This window comes from Anoplolepis gracilipes, chromosome 1 (genome assembly GCF_047496725.1).
Source record: "Anoplolepis gracilipes chromosome 1, ASM4749672v1, whole genome shotgun sequence".
Taxonomy (NCBI): domain Eukaryota; kingdom Metazoa; phylum Arthropoda; class Insecta; order Hymenoptera; family Formicidae; genus Anoplolepis; species Anoplolepis gracilipes.
Window position 1 is genome coordinate 22,438,884 of NC_132970.1, and position 21,173 is coordinate 22,460,056.

At 35.3% G+C, this 21,173-nt stretch overlaps 1 protein-coding gene across 2 annotated transcripts in view; it reads right to left on the reverse strand.

Annotated features, from left to right (window-relative positions):
* Window positions 1-7,638: 7,638 nt before the first annotated feature.
* Window positions 7,639-21,173, reverse strand: part of LOC140668906 (uncharacterized) — a 31,976-nt gene continuing 18,441 nt past the window's right edge. For both annotated transcript variants that reach the window (XM_072898234.1, XM_072898244.1), the window contains exon 2: window positions 7,639-9,977. In XM_072898234.1, the coding sequence (XP_072754335.1) occupies window positions 8,771-9,970 (1,200 nt within the window). In that variant the 5' untranslated portion in view covers window positions 9,971-9,977 and the 3' untranslated portion in view covers window positions 7,639-8,770. The remainder of the gene's footprint in view (window positions 9,978-21,173) is intronic.

Genomic DNA, 21,173 nt, shown 5'->3' on the forward strand with positions numbered 1-21,173 from the left:
TTTATGAGGCGCTTTTAGGGGAACAAAAAAAAAGACCTCTCATTTTTTAAATGGAACGGGATACAATTTTTTTATATTTGGATAGGTCTCATCAATATTAATAACATTTATTTGAAACATTTTTTTTTATTTTGCACTGTTAAAGAGTTATGGAAAAATTCAATTTGATTTTCTGGATACATTTAGAGACGTATTCTAAGTATTACTTCAACTTTGTTTACCAACATGTTTAGCATTGAGAAAGTGATTTCTTACAAAATATTAACAAATTTACAATTGATTAGAGTAACTAGAGAGATAGACAAATTGTCAGTATTATGGAATTATTTTATTAAATGTTCAAAATACTGTGCACAAACTTTTAAACGCATATTAACGCGTTTGCGAATATTGTTTCAGACATCTGATAACATTAACGGAGTAATCGATTTACAAACAGTGCATATTCTTATTTTCATATTTTCTTTTGTTGTAATAGCCATGACCTTATGTCCAAAACAATATTCACAAACGCATTAATAAGTGTTTAGAAGTTTGTGAACACCAGTTTGAACATTTAACAAAATGATTCCATAATACTGACAATCTATCGATCTCTTCATTTACTCTAATCAAGTGTAAATTTCTTGATACCTTGCAAGAAATTACCTTTTTAATGCCAAATATGTAGTAAACAAGGTTAAAATAACTTAGAATACGTCTCTACTATCTCTAAATGTATCCAGAAAATTAAATTGAATTTTTCCATAACTTTTTAACAGTGCAAAATAAAAAAAATGTTTCAAGTAAATGTCATTAATTTTAATGAGAGCTATCCAAATATATAAAAAATACCCCGTTTCATTTAAAAAACAAGAGGTTCTTTTTTTTTACCTCCCCCCCCTAAGAATCCCCATAAAAATTTTTTTACACACCAAGCAGTCAGCCCCTGTGTGTTAGTTAATGTAATAAAAATTCAAGTTCATATCTCCAATAGTTTCGGAGAAAATAACTTGTAACAGGTTATTTGGGCCACCCTGTACTATTATATATATATATATATATATATATATATATATATATATATATATATATATATATATATATTCCGATTTATATTCATCCAAAGTAAAGTGCAAGCTATTATTTTCAATGCGCGAATATGCAATCATTTTGGACAACAATATAACAATGAGAAAATACAACACAATGTAATAGAAAACGCCATCGATATAACATCATCGAACAATAAGATAAGAGAGCAAGAATGCAGAATACACATTGATATATCGTAATCTCCTATAGCGAGAGTTCGCTGAATCGCATCCCCATTTGACTTTTGTAAGAGCCTGGCGATAATGAGGAAGATGGCTCGTTGTGGCGTGCGATTTTACGAGAGCCAAGAGCTCGAGCGAATCGATGGCATCGTGCGCGTATAAGTACCGGGATTCGCATGGGGATGAGAAATGCCGTCATGTTCCCAAGAGGGACATCATTATAATACGTCGCGTCGCGCAACCGTCGCCGCCAGCCACCCCCTTGTTAGATCCGCATGCGGGGAGATTCGCGCTCGACCACTTTCCTCGCGATTCGTCGCGACCAACTTTGAACTTCCATCGCCGCGTCGTTCAATTCGTTATCCGTCATCCCCTGCAACACAATAAATTGTAATTATTGGGATCTACGTCGCGTCTATCTCCTCGCATAAGTATGTCGTTATATCATTTTGCTCCCCGCGTTTTCCTTAATACGATGGATCGAAAGCTGCTGCACAATTTCTTAAATCGCCTATTAAACGTATTTGTATTATATTTATTGCTTTTTTTAATGTTGTGTTTATTTATTTTATTTTGAAACTTGTTCAATAATTTTGCAATATAATTACTATGCAAAATTATTGAGACTTTAAGGGCGTCGAAGATTAACAAAACAGATATTGTCAAAGTCTTTGTTTGAAGTACATAATTTTTAATTAATAATGAAAAAATGATCGGTATGATATTTACGAACGAATCGCTGTAGATATCATGCGACTGCCACGAACACCGGATGAATTCAAGTATATACCTCTTAACAGAATTTTTTTCCAGCATTATGCTCGATGCAATAAGATCGGCACGCGGTGCGCTTTATTACGTCGAAAAACGCGCGAGAAGGGTTCAGCCTCTCTTCTCACGGGGGTAACAAAAGAAAATGGTATGTCTCCGTGAAACGGATACGCGATTGAATGCTCGACCGCCTTCTTTATATTCCTCCCGTTTACAACGAACGATTCGGGCTGAATCGAGTGACTCGTCGTCCCCGTCGCGTTACACCGAGGCGTCGAACCGTGGATAAACGCTCGACCAAGGTACAATGATCGAGAGAAGCGGGATTAGGCTAGGAGATGCCCCAGTGACACCTGATACTACGTAATTAGATGTCGTGCACACGATACAGCTAGAAAGTCGATAAAGGCACAATTACTACGGAATTACGACGGGCACGCATACGCTTGTATAAAGCTTTTTACATCAAAATTTTTAATCATGAATATACATACTCGATGAATATTAAAAACTTTGAATGCAATAAATATACAATTTCAACTCTAAAAATAAAAATATAAAAGTAATAATAATAAAGTATATAAATATAATAAAAGTAAAAGATGATAATAAATAAATAAAATAATAGATGAAAGAAAGAGATATGTGGATAGAGAAAATTATTTTAATTATTACATTTGTTAAATACAAGTTTCTGATAAGTCTATAAATTCTATTACAAGACATTATAAAATTAAACAATTTATTCAAATCAACTAGTATTAAAAAAACATTTTGTAATTTAACTTAAAATAAGTAAAATTAATACTTTCGTTAATCAATCATTTATACTGTTTTTAACCAGTTTTTAACAGCACATAAAATTATTAGCTATTTATCTTTTTAGTTTATAACTATAATTTTCAAAAAGTATGGATCTTTATTTTTGAAAATAAATTCTTACTTGAAAAAGAAAATTATAGCCAAAAAAATTATACATTCAAAATTGTAAGTCATTTTTCTTTTATTGTGATTAGTTTCGGAAATATTTAACTACAACGTTTACAATCTGGGGTATCTCTCAGCGTAAACATGCTCGTACAGAAACATGATACGCGAAATATTTAAACAATATCATGAAATTATCAATTCATTGAAACACTTCTCATTGAGCAATATTGATTCGGTGTATTGATACGAGCGATCATCGAAACAAACACACGGCGGCGACACGCAAAATGATCGCAGCAGGAGGCGCTCTAAATCCCCCCCGGCGTGATATCGGATCGCTCGTAAATGCGGCGGCCTCCTGCCCCCGGGGGCTGATTCGCGACCGTGCCACCCCCGTTAATATCCTTATAATTGGTTAAAACCCGTAACTGATGAGCGGACTGTAAGTTATTATGCGAGCGAGACCCTTGGTTCGCTCGGTTCGGTGATGGGGGTTTACGGGACACGGTTCGACACCTCTTCATTACTCACTTCATCCCTCCATAGAGCTAACGGCGGCGTGTCGATGCGGATGCCGGCATTATGGCGGCCTCCGTATTGTCATTGTATCACGGATCACCGAGGATCGTTCGCTCCACTGCAGAATTCGCGCGAATGTACACTCGATTGCACTGATACGCGCAAAAATTCACTCGATATACATTTCGGGCGCGCTGCACTCGAAATCAGATTTATTTAGAAGAGATCTATGGTGGATTTGCAAAAATGATGGCAATCATTGGATTTATTTCAATGCTCTGCTTTGCGGATTTTAATTTTGTAAGAGAAAACTGTAGAATATCTCTTTGTAAATATATGCTTTTTCTATGTCTTATTTAAATTTATTTACAGATGTAATTATACAAAATTCTGCGGTGTAAATTTTCTAATAATAATACGTAAAATAATAAAAAAATAAAATTTAATAAACGCAGCAGAAAAAATTTCATTAACAATTATTCACTTTGCTCTACATAATTTATTTATCTTTTGCTTTTAGTTAACATTATATATTGCTTCTTTATAAACTTGTGATTTAAAAAAAAAATTAATATTTTATAAGATTATGTTAATATTTTACAAATTATTAGTGATAATATTATTGATTTTAATATATAATAATAATTATATATTATATATTAATATAATAATAATATTAATAATAATGATAATAATATAAATAATAAACTTTTTTAATATATAATAATAATAAAGTTTTTCATTAAAATTCATTTAATTTTTTACTTTTTTTCTTAAACAGTGTATTTCTAAATAAAAAATTTTTAAAGAACGTAAGAATTTCTGGATCGAGTGGTTCTTAAACGTCGTAAACGATTTCTAACGATTTTACGGTACGCCAATTTTGGCAGGGCGGTTTCTTTCTTGGTAGGGCAAAATTCCAAAACCGGAATCGCGGTAGAGCGAGCCAACTTAAAAGGCGACCGACGCGGTTACTTTGCAATCTATCCTTCGACGGAGAAAATATATATTCAGTGGTTCAGGGCACTCGTAATAGAAGCAAGAAGCTGGCAACTCAAGAAGCAGCACGACATCGGTTCCAGGTGTTAATAATCCCGTCGTAATTGTGCCTCTGCAGTGCGGATAATTCCTATTAAATGCCACTAAATACTTGTTTGTATACAAATCCCGCTGAGCTACCGAGACTCTTTTATACTTTTCTTGAGGATAATGGAGACTTCCTGCCGTCGCGTAGAGAAGAAATGGCATTTACCACATGTTTTCTAGTATCGCGACAAGATTACAAATAAATACGCAAAGTTTGTTATAAATATACAAGAATAATATGAATAAATAAAAATTTAATTAAAAAAAAAGGAAAAGAGAGAAACGATTATCTTTATTCTTTTCTGCGTTCAGTATTTCAACGTTAAATATTTTTGCTAGTTAGTTATCTCTGTAACACAAATCTTCAGAATCAGCGATGCGATCAGAACGGCGTATCCAATATCATATCATCAAGTCTAGATGCATTACTGAGATATGGTGCGTCGCGTATCGACCACGAAAGTACATTTCAATGACGAGCATCCGTGTTACATCGCAAACATCGCCACATTCCTCATTGACACGTAACCCGAACGACGCCCTATAGAGATCCCGTCGATCCTATAACGACCGACAGTGTTTGATAAGAGACAGGGTGGCCCCGATGGTTTGGATGAGCTCGGATTTAATGGATGGATGAAGGACAGATTCTGCAGATACATCAGAGGACCGACGCGATATCTCGCGGAAACATCAGGACAGAAGCACGTTACTCTCTCTCTCTCTCTCTCTCTCTCTCTCTCTCTCTCTCTCTCTCTCTCTCTCTCTCTCTCTCTCTATCCCTCCGCAATTCCCTTAACCAGCTACCCCCGATCGGACTCTTTCACGCAGCTACTACCTTGGATGCTACACTTTCTCTATTCCATTCTAAATCGTGCTGTCTCTCTTTCTCTCTATCCCACATGAACGGATCGCATCATCTCTAATGGTGATGCATTCTCTTCTCTTGTCTCTCCTTTTTTAACGTTCTTCACTGATATCGTTGATCTTTCTCTTTCGCGAATGTAGAATATAGGATATCAAGGTGAATAATGTACTTAAGGCTTAAGGGGTATCTCTTGCACGCTCGACTGCAGTTAGATGAGGGGATCGCTCGGATGATGTACCTGAGAGATTAGCTCATGTATGCTCTTGTTACGTATATTACGCATCGCGTAATTAAACTATTTTTTCATGTAAATGTTACGCGATTATATGAAGCTCACGATACTTCCGCTTCCTACGCATAACGGATATCGAAATAATTAATCGCGAGCTAAATTAATGAAATTTTATTAAGATTATTCTTATTTGAAATTGTTGAATACCATAATTCTCTCGAATTTAAATTAGTAATCAGGAGAGATTTAAAAAATTAATTAATATCAAGACATTTAATAAATATCTATATCTTTTCCATCATTCGACGTAACAAATTTTTATAAGTGATATTTAAAACTCGCAGAAAGTAATATTATTAAATATTTTTAAAATATTAAAATTATTACATTATTATTAATATCGTTAAATTATAAGTACTTTGTACGAAAGCAATCTCGAAAAAAATATCAACAAAAATAATATCGGTATCGAGAAAGAAAATTACATTTAATAATATCATTTAATAATTTTTCAAGTTAATATCTTTCTTTTTTTGCTATACTGTATTAAAGAAAACTACGAGTGTGTGCTACATGTACACACACGGATTAGTGATAAATCTGACTAACGACGCATATTAAAAGACACTTAAAATAAATTGAGAAAAATAAATGGTAATCCACTGGTATCGATGAATTTATTGCATCGGATTGATTCATATTTACAACAGGGACACATACATATGCATTTTCATCTACTCTACCGATTATCTACATATATAACTTTTCATTTTTAATTACGCTTGATTAATTCACCGCGATTATCTGCCGCTTATCTAGCTCGCACAATACATGCACAGACAAAAGTCCGTTACGACCCGCTTCGCTAAAATAAATTTTCAACACACATAATAGAGCAAACTATCTTTGGTGTATAATCAATTTTGCTTCATAACGCGGTGATTCAGAATTTATTTTACTGCACACACAGAAAATAGCGGTTGGTTTGCCTTTTGTTTCAGTTACGAGACGTAAATAAAAATGCATAGATGGATATACGAGTTATAATAATAATAATAATAATTGTTTTATAAACATTCTTGATTCTATTGCAAAGCTCTTAATGATCGCAGTCATATTAGCCACAATAATCATGATTTAGTTCTAATAATTACAATAATAATAATAGTGACCAACATTTTATTTGCTATCTATAATTCGCTTAAAGCTACTATCACACCGATTTATACATTTGCCTAAAAGTAGATAGATATGCGATCAATGTGTAAAATCGCTCCGTATGTCCACGTAATTGTAGATTCTTTTATCTATTTCGCCACATATACAAAAAGAATCTTCTTTAACCTTCGTGTTCGATTATATATATATATATATATATTATACACCGATCCTATGTCTCGATAAAATAAAAATCTTTTTAATATATACAATGTCTTGTAATAAAAATAATAATGACAAAAAAAGACGCAGTTTGTCTCGGTGATTTTCAAAATATAAATTTGTTAATTTATCCAAATTACTGTCAGCATTTTTTTTAAAAGATTGGATCACTTCATTATTTTTGTTAACAAAAGTTAACAATTACGGAAAAAAAAAACATGATATTAAATATTTTCAAAACATGTAAAGTATTACATTGAAAATAAATAGAAGTATAAATATAAAAGAATATTGATTTAATTTTCGCAACAAATACAAATGTGATATTTTCAAAATCCTCATCAGACAAACGCATATTTATTTTAAATGTTTTTTTCACACAACAGAGCAATATATAATGGAACTCGAGGGTAAACACTGCGTGAGATCTGGACGAATTTTGATAAGTCTTTTGGACGATTTCTCTCTCTCTCTCTCTCTCTCTCTCTCTCTCTCTCTCTCTCTCTCTCTCTCTCTCTCTCTCTCTCTCTCTCTCTCTCTCTCTCTCTCTCTCTCTCTCTCTCTCTCTCTCTCTCTCTCTCTCTCTCTCTCTCTCTCCCTCTCCCTCTCTCTTTCTCCCTCTCTCCCTCTCTCTCTCTCTCACACACACACAGACACACACACACACACACACACACTTTCTCTCTTTCTATCAGTCTCTGTGTTGAGACAGCTCTAATTACAAATCACTTTACTAATATCTCTCGTTCATCGTTTACGCGTTAACGTATTTGCTTTGCACATATATATATTTACAAATATTTACATACACGTGTAATAAGCCCGCAGGAGTCCATTGATGCAGCAATTAATGCCCAAAATCGATCAGTAAAACCCTTTTCAATTGACGAAGGGACTAATAGGGCAACTGCATTTTGTTGGTTTATGGAATGATGTAATTGATTTCGTTCACGCTACGAATTATTTGCAATATTCAATACATCATCATCTGGTAAATATCTGGTAAAATCACATATTGAAGTATTATCCAGACTGTTACAACGCGTGCAATCCAGTCGGAAGTCTGACAATTATATCTCTATTTACAGTATAACCTATGGAGACTAATAAAATATAACGTAAATTTAGTCAAGAATTTTTAACGGTGAGATATTATAAAAATGTGAAAAAATCAATTTTGTTACAATATTTTTATATATAAATTTGAAAGAATAAATTTGATAAAATTTAATTAACGTGTCAGTTACGTTATAAAAATAGAGAACTACGGAAATGTCGTTTATCTCGAGATATAAAAGTAAGAAAATCGAGCGATAATTTCACTCAAGTCATTCATTATTTTGCTTCCAATTCAACTTTAATCTCAATTTTGTAATCATGCATCAGATGAACAACCAACTGTCAGATTTGATATCAGACAAATTGTCAATATTATTTCTTATTATATTAAAACTTCCGTTGCACTTACAAAAGATCTTATCAGCTCTTGACCACGTTTTCAATATTGTATACATATTCAGTTAATAATGTCGTGAATGTATTTTCCGATAGTGACAAAAGCGGGATATATTTTGTCCAAGTAAGAGATAACGGACACGGATTCTTTGGCATTTCCTTTGCCCTTCACTTGGAAGTTTGCGCTAATTGGCCCATGTCAGCCGAGTAGCAAGGCGAGCCGAGAATGAGCGGATACTGTGTCTTTCTAGGATAATGCATGTTTTCGCTCTGTCACAACATCTTACTGAGAGAATGGTAACTCGTAGATCCAGGCGGGGGAAGTATGAATGGGTTGACAATCGAGTGTTCCGGACCGTGGTACACTGACGAGTAGCCCGACTGCTGGTTGTGACTCTGGCCCTGGTCCAATCCACTAAGCACCGGCGAGCCCGCGTCGTGCAGCTTCCGCATGTGTTTCTTCAGGTCGAAGTTCCTGCAGAAGCCCTTGCCGCAGATCTTGCAAGAGAACGGTTTCTTATCGTTGTGCGTGTGCATGTGGAAGGTGAGATTATAGACCTGGTGGAATGCCTTGTTGCAGATGTTGCACTTGTACGCCTTCTCGCCGCTGTGCGTTAACTTGTGATTCTTGTAGTTGCCCTTCTGATGAAACCCCTTGCCGCAGAACTCGCAGACAAACGGCTTAAAATTGGCGTGTATTCGCGTGTGGGTGTTGAGGGTCGAGCTACGATTGAAAGCCTTTCCGCAGGTCACGCACTTGTGCGGCTTCTCGGCGGTGTGGATGATCTTGTGCCGGCAGAGGGTGCTCGCTTGCCGAAAACCTTTGCCGCAGATTTTGCAGACGAAAGGCCGGGCGCCCGTGTGCACCGGCATGTGTCGCGTAAGGTTGTAATGCGCGTTGAACACCTTGCCGCATTCCGGGCAGGTAAAGGTCTTTTGCTTGTTCACGGTGCCGATCTCGCCACGCGGTGCCGGACTCTTCTTGCCACGCTGATTCTCCGGCGACATGTTGGCGAGACTGAGCCTCGAAGAGGCTTCCTGAATGGTCGTTGGAGGTGGCGAATTCTGCGTGACCGACGGGGTTGAAGCCGGTGGGCCCGGGAAAGCCCTCAATAAGGGACTAGGATAGTACAGCGGATAGTATTTGGACAATACAGGATAATGCTGCAGCAGATCCTGATGCCTTAAAGTCGGTACGTACTTCTCGAACGCCGATTTCAAGTGCGCCGAGTACGACGAAGAAGAGATGCTCGGTGGTTGTTGCAAAATTGTCGTCGTTGTCGTTGCTGGTATCGTTGACGGCAGGGGTGGAACCTGGTTAGCGTTCTGCTCGGTCAGTCGCTTGTCCGGCTCCATAATCTTTGCGATAGAGAAGGTGAGATTGCGGCAGGGCGTCGGGGAGGTCACCCTCTCGGGCGGCAGGCTCGTCGGTGTCTCGGTCACCATTGTGCTGCCCGTCGCGAATGGTTGCATGGTAGGCCTGCAATGAAAATACTGACTGTAAGACGGTATTTTCCGGAGCGTCGGGATTTTCATGGGTGAATCGCGCAAAGGGGAAGAACACTCCCTATATGCTTAACACCGCCTACTGACTGATTTCTGTCGAGGTTTTAACGTCTAGTGAATATTTTGTGTAAAAGAATATTCTTTTCTTTATAAATATTTATATTATTTTTATAAATATTTGTATTATTTAATATTTATATTTTTTTATAATTCTTATATATATATATATATATATATATATATATATATATATTACACGATTTTGACATATTAATTTTTAGAATTCTCGATTTTTGTTATATTTTAATTTTAAGAATTTTTGCATCTGAAGTTTATTTCTATTGTTTTATTATTATTATTATTGTTATTAGTAAAGGCCTTATTGTTTATTTGTTTTTAAATATATATATATGTATTATACATTTGTATTTTATATTTGTTTAAATGTACTTATATGTATTATCTCTTTTATTAAATTCTTTTCTTTTCAATAATTTCTTTTTACATACTTTATATTTTCTCAATTAATCAACATAAAAAATTATCCACAAATATCCTGAAAAGTATATTTAATGTATTTATACATACATATAAATACTTTATAATTATTAGAGCTTAAATATGATAAATTTAATATTTGTTTTTTTCTTTAAAAATTTAATTTTTAAATTTAAAGCAATATAAGAAAGTGAAATACATATAAAATTTATAAATATAATGAAAAATTATTCACGAGCTGAAGATATTAAAACGTCTATTATTTGTCGACAGCATATTCGATGTGCACGAGACTAATCGTCCAAAGAGGGAATATCCAAATCATAGCGATCAATTTGATGACTTCGAGGGCCACCAGTACCGGCGATTCTCTCTTCGCAGCCCCATGTTAGTATTTCCATAGCGCACGCCGAAACCCACATGTCAGTAAATCCGAGTGAAACATGTGGTACCACTATTATATTAATTCAACTGAACCTCGCGTTCACAGAAAAAAAAACGGCTATATTAAGTAAAGTCATCGACTTTCAATAAGAAAACGCGATGATTTGTTATTTTCTAAATATTGTCAATGTTTTCTGCATCATTTTCTGTTCGTAAACGCCTAACTCTTTAATAACTTTAATCGAACATGCTAAAGCCATTAATTTTTTATATATTTTTAAACAATGCTTTTTTTTAATATTACATACGAATCTTGTATTATTCACAGTTTCATCTTTTTTCTCTCTTATGACTAAAAAAAACTACAACATAAATAAAAAAATGTGTGATATAATCGACTTAATTTTTTACGAAACTATTTATGGTACATTTGCTATTTACTAACATAACTAATACGCATATTGTTATAATATTTTTAAATACTCGACAACAAGATGTATCTTTCACGCATTTGATTAAAATGAGACTATTTAATAAGATATAGATATTTGAATGCGGATGACAGCTGTATACGTGAGCGTACCATTAAGCATATGCAATATGGGAGCAGGGAATGAATGACAGAACTGAATGAGACGCGAAATGGTCAGCACAGTAGAAGAGCAAGCTTTCCCGGAGGTATCGCGAAAGGTTTGCACGTCGAAAAGTAGAAATGTTTGCTCCGTGGAATGGCGTTATGTTTGGACTTGGAATGACGGCTGGAATTGGATGGGATTTCGTTGGCTATCCCACGAAATACTCCCAGCGCGATAGTCGTCGGATCCTGATTCAAGATTTACGATAGGACAGGTCTGATTGGAACAAGTGTAACTAGATAGAAACGCATCTGTTAAACTTTGTTTCTACGAAAAAATAGAAAATTACATTACTTCCTTAAATAATGTTAACTGAAAGCTCTTTTATTATATTTTAAATAAATTTCTTATTTTACTTTATATCTTTCTTTTATGTTTAATGTAAATGTCAATGAAAATCGATATCTATTATATAAAAAAATATTTTTCACAATTTTTATTGGATTATAAGTATCTTTTAAGTACCTTTCTGTAAAATTGTTTCTATTTTATTTTATGTATTAAAAACATTAAGTTTTATTTGCCTATAATTTTCCAATGATTATTATTGTGTATACGAATAAAAAAATCTAAGTATATACGTTCAAATCTCATAAAAATATTTCTCATTAAATTTTAAAATAAATAAAAAAATCTATATTTTTAGAAAATTTAGATTATGTCATTTCTTATGAAAGCTATTCAGTTTAATTATCCATAAATTTCTTTCTTTTACGAAATCACGCATTATAATGCGGCACGTTTACGCTCCAACTCTCTTTGCTTTTGTATGGCTCGCTAAAAATTTTTCCGAAAAGCTCTAAAGAGTAAACTTGCTGGATGGAACGCGGCGCAATGGCCTTTCGCAAGTCCCGCCCATCGTCGGGTACCTCTCTGTTGTCCCTCAGTCGAAGGCAGCCCTAATAACCGGGCTGCGCCCGGTAGGAAAAGCTACCCCCCCGGGGTGAGAAGCGAGACTCGAGCAGGGAAAACGGTCTTGCCTCGCAACGTAATTCGAAACCCGCCCCTGCCGCCCCTAGAGAAGCGCCGACAACGTCGACGCGATGCGACGCCAGCTTCCAGCGCCATGGAAGAGCCCAACCGTCGACCGAAGTGTACCATCAACAAAAGGACACGATTATGTATCACGCGAAAGTTCTTCTTGGAACTCTTCCAAGGTAAGCACCCGTCATCTCTCGCGTCACTTTGCGTCTTTGTGACTTCGTCGCGTTTTTCTCTCCGTTTCTTTTCTATCGCTACACTTTTATTTTATTACTTTTATAAATATGTTATTGATTTTAGTTTTACACATATTTTACAAACGTTTGGTATTCATTTTTTTATATTTTTAAGCAAATTGTGTGTAAGAATTAAAATTAAAAATTTGATATTTTTTTATATTTTTATTATATTTTCAATATTAAGTTGATAATTTCTAGAATACGTTTGATATCTTCTGCGTCTTCTCTGTCGTTTTATTATTTTATTGCTTTTATTAGCTTTATCTCTTTACTTTATTTCTCGCTCTTTTTGTCCTATGATAATATTCTTGTTTATTTTCATTTTTTTTTCATTTTTATTGAATTTTCTCCATATTATTCTTGCTTTTTTTCTTAAATATACAAAATAATATGATTCTCGTGCCTCTTTTATCTTTTATTATTTTTCTTTCTTCAATTTTATTTATCCTTTTTCTACTTCTCGCGCTATCTGCCTGTTTTCTCTTCCTCCTTACTCTCGTATCTTCTACCCTATTATTTTTTCCTTCTCTTACGCACCGCAATTTTCTCTTCTACTTCATCTCCCTTCATGCTCGTCGTCTTCTCTGTTACTCCGTCTCCAACATTATCTTTGGTTCTCTTCTCACACTCTCCTCATTCACACGCTTCTCCCTCTGCTGTCTTCACCCTGCCTCACTCATCCTTCTTCCCATTCTCACGCTTCTCCCTCCATCTCTTTTACTATCTTTCTGTCCCCTATATACTCTCACTCCCTGCCTTCTCGCACGCTACCTAAAGCTATACTTTCGTCCTTCTCGTCGGTATCGCGTCAATCTGTATCTCCTTCCCACTATCCTCTTCTCGTTTCACTTCAGTCGACAGGGATAGCAGAGTAAGCTTGCTACCCGCGGAGGGGATGAACGAGAACAGATTGGTGGAGGCTATCATCGGTCGCCCGAGGGTGCAAGAAGCGAGGGGTGGCGAACCGCATCGTGGTGGGGGTTAGCATTGTTACAGTACTTAACGAGCGGCCGTGGCAATCAGTATCGTTCCCCGCTACCGCGAACCGGGACCCGTGGCACCCGGCAATTCTACCAATTTATATCAATCCCAGCCGAAGTATGGCCGACACGCAGCCAGAGACCATTTTGTTTTCTTAATGCCACTCGACCCAATCGACAACGTGTCCCACGCGATCGTCAACGCGGCCATTTGCTCCTTTAGGAGCCTGATAAATTTTCGCAAATTATTCTCTCTACGCGCGATAAAAAAAGCATGCGTGCTGAATAATCGTACAGTTATATAGATAGATAGTTGAAATGGAGGATAAAATCATATATCAAATTTTAAAGTGCTCTTAAAAACATGTGTGTATAATAACTGGGGAAAAAAAAATATAACAATATTCTATTGTTAACAACTATATTTTTGCAGACATGTAGAGAACGTGTATGTATAATCGAGATAGAAAGATTTAACGTTTCAAATAGAATACAAATGCGCAATATCGCATAGATATTTATATTTCACATTTATTGGACAATATATTTTTAGAATCGATTCTTCTAAAATTGTAAATTTTTATTCCGCGATATTGATATGTTTGCAATAAAAATACAGATATTTCTATCTTTATGCATAAAAATATCACTCGATGCAAAAATATGAAAAAGTAATTTAAAGGATAATATGAAAAATTCTTTCTGCTAGAAATATTAGACTTTTTGAATAATTCAGAGAGAAAAATAAAGCGCAAAAATTACCATCGAGGAACGAAATGTTCAGGCGTTGCAAGTTTTGTATAAAAGACGCGCGGACTACGCGAAGCTAAGAGCTTGCCTTCGTGACTGGCTCAATAACGTGGCAACCCCTTTGCGAGCGAGCGATCTATCTACCGGTAGGGATTAAATCGCGGGCGCTAAATGTACAAAGTTTACCGATGTGGTTACAAACGATCCGAAGAATCCAATCACCTCTAGTAAACTATTAGCGAACGATGAGCGGATAGCTACGAACTTAAAGAAAGTTGAAGATACTCGAAGGAACTTGAAATGGCTTTGCAAATTTGTTCGTCTCGTTGTCGATCCTGCTAATTACCTTTCTCTACCCTTCAATCCCTTTCGACCATCAGGATTTCCTTCTCTTATTTACTTTCTATCATAATCAAAGAAACAATTAAGATATTACACTCAACTAGACGTCGTTTCACCGTTGCCTTTACTGTAAAATGCTTCCTAGGCTCGTCTCTCCAGACTTGCAAATGCGACCGTCTGAGGATCGACAGTTATTTTTCTTTGAGTTTCTTTAGATCTTCTGTGACTAATGCAGGATAAAAGAGCGGGCTCTTTATTACATTGCTCTTATTATTACATTGTTCTTTCTGTTTGCACACGTTTTCTTTTTGCATTAATTCTAGAAATAATTAAAAAGTAAGAAAATATTATAATAACAGAACAAGAATTTAATTATTTTACAAAAATGAATAGATGATAAAGATAATTGTAAATGCACATAAAATATAAATCAAGTAAAAATTGTTGTTAGCTCGATTTTAAGATATATTTTTACATTGTATTTAGTTTTCAAAAAATTATAATTTATATATATGTAACTTATATAACTTATAATGTAATTTTGAACGAATTCTCTTTCTCAACTTTATTAACTTGTTTTCGAAAGAAAAATTTAACTAAAATTTTAATGGATGATGTTTTTTGCAGCCTCGTAAAGACGTGCACCTAGTTAAAATAGTTAAAATAGTTGACCCCGAAACAGTAGGCGCTGTGATTCGAATCAGTGAATCCCTCGTATGAACATTCTGGAATAAGAGGGTGAAAGTGGGCGGATAACGATTTCGCGTGTACAAGGTCCATCAATCACCGCGGCCTTCTGTGAGTATACCTGCTCATGAACTCAGACGCCCATCACTCTTCACGTTAAGTGGCGATAAGGGAATAAGGTGCGCCACAAAATTCCTTATTTGACCTTTCCTATGAACTGCGCTTCTAATTTTCCAAATATTGTTTGTTTTAAATTAACTTATGATCCTCAAAAATATGTGACGTATATTGTATTTTACATTTAATTCCTTTTTACATAATAATATTATATCGCACATCGAATAATTATAAATTTCAGTTGGGAAGCACGGAAAGAGAGAGAAGAGATATGTATAGCTCCTTATTTTAATTTATATTAAAATTTATCTCAAAACTTGCAGTACAAATGGCATAATCAATGCAAATTTCATAACAATTTTGGTAATAATATCTCGTAATAACATAGAATTATATTATTATATATTGAATGTTACAGGAAATCATGAACAATGGTCATGATTGTCTTGTAAAACCGGAAGAAGAAATTTCTCTTTAAAAGGAATCGAAAATTCTTGAAATTGTCTTTGTTCTGAGTCAGACCTATTAACAAATTCTTTTTCATTGTTCCATTTCCGATAGTGAACCTTTCGTGATACGGCGCGTGAACGGTTGACATATAATTAGCATTTGGGGCAACGAAAGCTTGGGCTGAGGATGACAGGAGGCACAATGCACGCACCCTTGGTTTGTCCTCTGTCCCATAACTCGGCCACAAACCCGCCCTCCGTATTCCATTCAGTTGACGAGACGTAAGCCGTTTCGAAATTAGTCAGCTTAATCGTCTATAGGGTCGCACTTTTACACGCGTCTTCAAAGATCACGTATATGATAATCGCATTTCACAGTAAATTTTTCAGAATTCAATTAGATAAGCAGCAAGTACTTTAATACTTGTAATAAATTTGAAGGTGGATATTTATCAAATATATTATATATAACAATTTTTATTAATATGACATAAAATAAAATATGCTAAGAAAATGTATTATATTTATTATATGTATTATATTTATTTATATTTATTGATATTACATTTTAATCAGATTGAATGGATGTTGTTTGTAATATCAACATTTCTCTTTTTATATTGATAATTCTTTATTAATAATAATAATTATAATTACCTCATTCTATTTATATATATATATATATGTATAAACTGTACATAATATAAATGTAGTATAAATTAAATTCGGGGAGTCTTGAAATTATATCAAAATTTCTTAAAATATTATATTTTATAAATAATGCACAGTACTGAGAGTAGGAAAAGAGGAAATTGACTTTCGATAAAACTTTCAAAGCACATATTAATGTAAGCGTGAGTACATCGCAATAATGTCTTTACGTAAATCGAGACGAACTAGGACTGAATTTCGAAGTTTCACGTTATGAGGAGAGTCCGCAGAGGAGGGTGATTTAAAGTTAATTGGAGAGCGGCGACGTAGCGACGAGGGGTATGGAGGAATAAATTGCGAGTCGGCGAATCAGGGGATTGGTGTATTCCGACGGTATTCCGGATTAAGTCGTTCGGTTATATGCCGTTTACATTGCGTCCCGGCAGTCTCTCCCGAATCATTCGAGGGAATTGCTTAATTTTAAGAAAGTTCCCGGTAGGTTTACCAAGTTGGACTTTGACATCCGACCAGCGGAATCGAGGACGCGTCGTTGAGCGCACAACTTACAGCCGGCAATTTTATTACTTCAAAAAATATAAAAAGATTTAATTACAAGAATAAAATTTGCCGAATATTTATATTATTTATTATTATTATTATTAAAAATCAATTATAAATTATTATTGTATTATTAAATATATTAATTAATTAATTAACCTCAAGAGTTATAGTAATTGAAATTATTCTTTATGTAATTTTTTTAACAAATATATTATTCTCTCTGATGAAACACTTTTTTATATAATGATTAAAGAAAATTTTTAATCTCGAATGATTAGATTATGAATGTATATTTATCAAAATATATTGTATTTTGTTTATATTTATGGGTTTTTTAAAATTCATAAAAGATCTTCAATTAAGATTATTTCTACTAAAATTTTTATATTGTTCTAAAAAATCAATTGTATACTAGGTAATCAAACTATGAAAGAAATTCAAGAAATGCAATATATAATCTTATTACGTAAAATGATTACATATCCACATGATCGTTAATGAGAAATACAAAACTAAAATGCCCCGCGGTTCCGATGAGAATAACGATTCAGGAGTGAGATTTCAGTCGCACGAATCGTTTGAGCCGCACATATGAGCAAACGTTAAGGGTCGAAAAAAAAAAAAAAAAAAACTGGTGCCCACGTGCGTGCCCGGATGAATGCGAGCGGCTTTGCAAAATGGCAACGGGTCCCGCTGGGCTCGATACGTGCGCCCGGAATTCACTGGTGTTCGACATGTCGTCGTCGAGTCGTGGCCAAGAGAGGAGTTGGCGGGGGGTTCACAGCTGCGCAGTCTACGGGGGGTTAGTGTTCTCTCCCACCCGACACGACTGTTGCAGCCCCCGTTGGAGAGCACCGGAGGCACCTCGTTATCACTGATTCTTTCTTCTCGTTCTTCCTTTTCCAACCTGAACCCCCTGCGCGACCGGCTGCCTATATAATCGCACCGTAAACTCGTCTCCGTTTCCACCAAGAATTCAATACGCAACGCGTAATTTGTATCAACAATAAAACAATTGTGGTATAACGGGTGCATATATGCAGACGCACGTCAGCTTTTAATTTAATCACAACTCAAATTGACATTAAACATCATTTTTGCATAAGGCCTCGTATATACACAACACACAGCATCATTAATTTTTTTTCATTCCATAATATCAAGATCCTACATAAATAACCATGTGCATTCGCATGCAAATGCTATCATTGAATGTTAAATGGTTTTTGGCTAAATCGCGTAGTACCGTAAACTCGACGTCATGATCGTTAACATGACACAACCGCAGACCGCGGAGCAACTAATTGAGCTCGTAACCAGCCTTTCCGCGCGCTCGAATGGAGATGCGTAAATTCTGACGGGAACCGTTTCAACGTACGCGCATACACGTGCCGATCGCCAATGCTGTGCTCGTTTCGTATTTTCGGCAGAGCACGTATTCCGTGTTCTCTCTTGACAATGGTTGGGTAATTCGAAACCATCGACCTCCGTAATGACGATCGGTCGCTGACGATCATAATAGTCGCGCTGAATAATGAGTGGGATAAAAGTCAGGGAAACAATTGCCTCACCATTGTCACTTCGCGGCCCATTCAGACCACCCTACACGTACATGTATGTTCGCTTTCGTCACGTATACGCTTTTACCAAGGGAACCACAAACGAGACCGGAATTGAAAATACCGCGAGTAAAATGATTAGGTTTAGAAAAACATTTCGCATAGAATCAAATTCTCTGTAGACTTCGAATGGTGTCACTTGGACACTTAAAGATTTAATTATAATACGAAATACTTACATAGTAATATTTTTTAGAATAACGCGTCATTTATTTACTCTCTATTCTCTGAATTTAATATTGTTATTTAAATATTCGCACAAAATTTTTCGCAGCATTTTTCTCGCCGCGTTCGTAGCCATCTCCACTATACCGGATGAGACAATGAACGGGGGGGGTTAAAAAGGGGTTTTGCGTGGCGCAAGGCGAACGTACACAAACGCACGGGGGCGTATGCCGCTTCCGCTCTTGCCATTCAATCGCGATCTCGATTCTCGGAGGAAGAATGGACCATAAACCCGATACTCGAAGTACGGCAGACGACGTTGCAAAGGTGAACCGGAGACCGGTGCCGGAAGTCTCGCGTGCCATTTGCCTCGTACGATATACTTATACACGTCTTCGAGAATCATGGTAAGATGAATAGAGATCTCCTTGAGTGGCGCGTGCCGGCTGCCACCAGGAGACGATATGTTGACATGAGAACAAGCAGCATCTCCAGCAATTTGGAGCTGTCGTGCAGCAAGTTTGATTGGACGCCACTGTTCTAAATGAATTGACATAAAAAGATGTGCAATCATATAAATATCCTCATCAACAAGATATCTTATAATATAAGTACTTGGAAATACTTAACTCTTACTCCATATTGTTATTTTTGTCACCTTCTAACCATACCAATGGGTCAGCGTATTTTCGATAAGTTTATTAATATGTAAAAGTGTTTTAAAAAATCTGAAAACATTTACATACCTTCTTTGAGAGATAAAGACTAAAATAATAAATATTTAAAAAATAATTTACTTAAATATATTATTTTATCATTATTCGTTTTGGAGAAATTGACGTTGTTAGAAAAATCATGGATAAAAATGACCCATCAGTACGGAATAAACGTTAAGTAGAAACCCCCGTCCCCCCAGGTAGCAAGCATACGACATTTTGACGTCAAAATATGGTCAGTTCGAACCAAATATGACGTGATGTAATGACGTAAAAATGACGGACTACTGTCACAGATCGATGATGACATTTCAAGACGTTAAAAAGACGTCACTTGATGACTATTTTAGACCTATTAGTGACGTTTTAATGACATTTGATCATGAATCTTTTCCTCTAACGTAAACTCGTAAAAAATAATAAATTCATTTACAAATATTGAATTCGTTAATGAAACTTTTCACTTTTCAGGAGTTCACGATGGAGGAAAAGATTCATGCTCAAATGTCATTATTTGTTCATAATCAAGTCCTAGGTTATAGAGGAAATTCATGTTAGGATCTTGAGATATAGAGAATTATGAATATCAAAATTACACACAAAATTGTTTTAATAATTTAAGATATAATAAAAAATTAAACGGGTTTTTAGTTAAAAAATAGTAATACTTAAGCGATTTATAATAATAACTTAAGAATCACGATATTATGACGTTTTTTTACAACATTATTAAGACGTCATAAAAAAGACGTTTTAAATTAGACATTATTTGGTCACGTGAGGTCATTGAACCAGAAATGACCAGTTTTCGACGTCAAAATGACATGTGCTTGCTACCTGGGCCAGTTCTATAAACCAATTTCTCCTCATCTATTATTTTCAGCAATATTACAAAGTAACACTAGAATTAAAGTATAGATTTTTAAATATTTTATTAGATTAGATTTTTTTGTAAATCGAAATTAATTCTAGATTCTTGCATCAAATCGTGGAATCTTTATATTATAGGTATGTATAAAATTTTTTAAATTTCATATTGTTTTTAATTTTTTATTATATTAACTATTGCATAAATAAAAACGTTTTTATCGCAGCTTTTATCTCACAATCGAGTAAAACACGAAAGCTTATGGCAAAGAACTCGTGATTCTTTATTTCATGACGGACGAAAGGATAAAAGCCGAGTGGTCGAGACGCGTCGTAAGATAGGTTGAATCGAGGATACTTCAATCTCGGAAGGTGTTCGATGATCGATTCGAGTAGTCGCGGGGACCCTCAATAGCGCGGCTTAGTTGCCGAGGAGTGTGTTACTGGCGGATTTGACGTGCTTATCAATGGATCACCGACGTAATAGGCTGCACGCACCCCAAATCGAGCACATAACTGATATCTGATA